This window comes from Gavialis gangeticus, unplaced genomic scaffold, assembly GCF_001723915.1.
Source record: "Gavialis gangeticus isolate Ggan-Ray unplaced genomic scaffold, GavGan_comp1, whole genome shotgun sequence".
In the NCBI taxonomy this organism is placed as follows: Eukaryota; Metazoa; Chordata; order Crocodylia; family Gavialidae; genus Gavialis; species Gavialis gangeticus.
Window position 1 is genome coordinate 12,504,934 of NW_017728991.1, and position 2,307 is coordinate 12,507,240.

The following is a 2,307-nucleotide window of genomic DNA, read 5'->3' on the forward strand; positions in this document are numbered from 1 at the left end:
TGTACATCCCAGAAACTACATGCAGCTTCATCTGTCTTACAGGGGCTAGGGAAACAGATTATCCTGCAGGGGAAGAGGGCTCACAAGAAGCAGATTCCAGTCAAGTGGACAAGTCCTCTTTGTGTGGGAGTATGACCAGCAACAGCTCTGCAGAAACAGATAGTCTGTTAGGTGGAATCACAGTGGTTGGTTGTACTGCAGAGGGCATTACTGCACCGCCTCTAGCTCATGATGCTAATGGTGCCTCATCTGCAACAGATAAACAGCCAGGTATGAAAATATTCATCATTCACTTAGGATGATAAACTCCCATTAGGAATCATTGAGAAATGGAAGCTGCAGAAGCTGGAGTTCAGTAGAAAATTAGCTCCTTGAATGCACTACTTTGGTTTACAATGTCTCCCTGAGAATGGTTTGTGACTAGGATAATCTCATGCAGTTGCAAACATCATAAAAGGATTTTAAATGGGTATGGATCTCCAGAGACTCATTCCTTGTAAATCCTGGTACAAATGAGAACTTTATCTTGCAAGTGTTCTTCAGAAAAAATTGTGGCTAGAGGCTTAAGTTAAACATTTGACATGAGTGGTATCCTCCCTCACCCCAGACTAGAGTAGTCTGGCTAGTGTAGAAGCTGTGTTAATCAGCTGCACGCTTTAATCCAGATTTTAGGTGAGAATCTGTTCACTTACAGAAGCCTTTAGGATTCTCTGAATTTCTGCTCCTTTCTTTGATGTCTGGCAGTCTAAAATTACTAATAAGCTAGCACGTAGAACTTCACTTATCAAAACAGCTGACACTCATGTCCTTTCAGTATTGTGTTTTGGGTTTTTTTGGATCAGTCCAATTTCACTGGTGAACCTGGTAAGTACCTACATGACAGACCTCCCATGATTGTGTTGGTGGTACCAAAAATGACAATGGCTAGCTTATTGAGAAGGTATTTCCATCCAACGCATATTGACACCCTAACACCAGTAACGTTGCCCTGATGGTACAGTCCTTTAGATGAGATGTAAAGTAGAGATCTACGCCACGTCTGGTTCTTAAAGATGCTTAGGTCTTTCCATAAGTGTTTTAACTGTCGTATCGTAGCCAGATTTCAAGAACTAATGTTTGCACAAGTTAATTTCACGTTGCATTGTTATATGCATGGTAGCTTTCAAATTAATCTTTAACTGAAATACTTATTTCACAGAAGCTTCAGCTGAAAGCGGTGTGGTGGATGAAAATGTCCCAACAGCAGAAGAGGCAACAGAGGCAACGGAAGTCAATGCCGGGACTGGAGAAGATGTAGCTGATGTTTCCCAAACTGGAGTTTACACAGAGCATGTTTTTACAGATCCTTTGGGTGTGCAGAATACAGCAGAGGGTTCTCCAGCATACCCACCTAGGTACCTCATCAATGTTCACCCCACCAAAATGCATAGAAGCTTAAATTCTATTTTAGGCCGGTTGTACATGTGACGGGGGTTTAGTCACCTAAATTGAGACAGGGTGGGTTTTTAATTGTGACGATTAAAAACCCACCCTGTTTCAATTTAGGGGCTTCTGTCACTGTTACGGTGAAAGGCCTGATCCTTTATTTATTTTCACAGAGCCTGCCTGTGTCTCCCATGGCTGGGGGGCAAGCTGCTGGCAGGATAAGTGGACCCTGAGCTGGTGCGGAGGGAGGCAGTCTTTCCCTCTGTGGTGGTACCCCCCACCCGGGGCCATGTGAGTGGACTGCTAGTGGGCAGGTGCCACCTGGGGGGGCGCTGCTGCCATAGAGGGAAGGTTCAGGGACCCCCACAGCTCAGAGCCCACTAGCAGCTCGCCCCCCCAGCTATGGAAGAGGTGGGCAGGCTCCGTGGGGATGGAGGGGGGGAAATGGATCAGGCCCCTCGCTGCTTTTTTTCCAGCCCCCTCAGCGGAGCCTGCCCATGTGAGCTGCTGCCGGGCAGTGGAGCCCCAGAGCTGTGATTCTTCCCTCCGCAGTGGCAGTGCCACCCGGGGCTGCCTGGGTGGGGAGCTAGCCGCGCAGATGCTACCTCAGCTTGTAGGCAGCACCCACTGGATCCAGCTTTTACCTAAGCCCACATGGGGAGCAATGCCTGGCAGGCTTCCAGCACTCAGGCTCAGGGAAAAGTTGGATCTGGCAGGTGCTGCCTGCAAGCTGGGGCTGCACCCGCCGGGGGGGGGCGTGCTGCCACCACCGCAGAGGGAAGGACTGGGCCCTGCCTCCAAAAGCTGCACAGCCCAGCGGCAGCTAATGTGGGGAGGCTCCACTGAGGGGGGGGCGCGGAAAAAAAAAAAAAAAAAAAAAAA

The 2,307-nt window shown here is 48.7% G+C and overlaps 1 protein-coding gene across 2 annotated transcripts in view; it reads left to right on the plus strand.

The window, feature by feature from the left end:
* The window catches only part of SPAG9 (sperm associated antigen 9), a 139,530-nt gene that overhangs the window by 118,344 nt on the left and 18,879 nt on the right, over positions 1 to 2,307 (plus strand). For both annotated transcript variants that reach the window (XM_019517375.1, XM_019517384.1), the window contains 2 exons: positions 43 to 270; positions 1,199 to 1,394. In XM_019517375.1, coding sequence (XP_019372920.1) covers positions 43 to 270; positions 1,199 to 1,394 — 424 coding nt within the window. The remainder of the gene's footprint in view (positions 1 to 42; positions 271 to 1,198; positions 1,395 to 2,307) is intronic.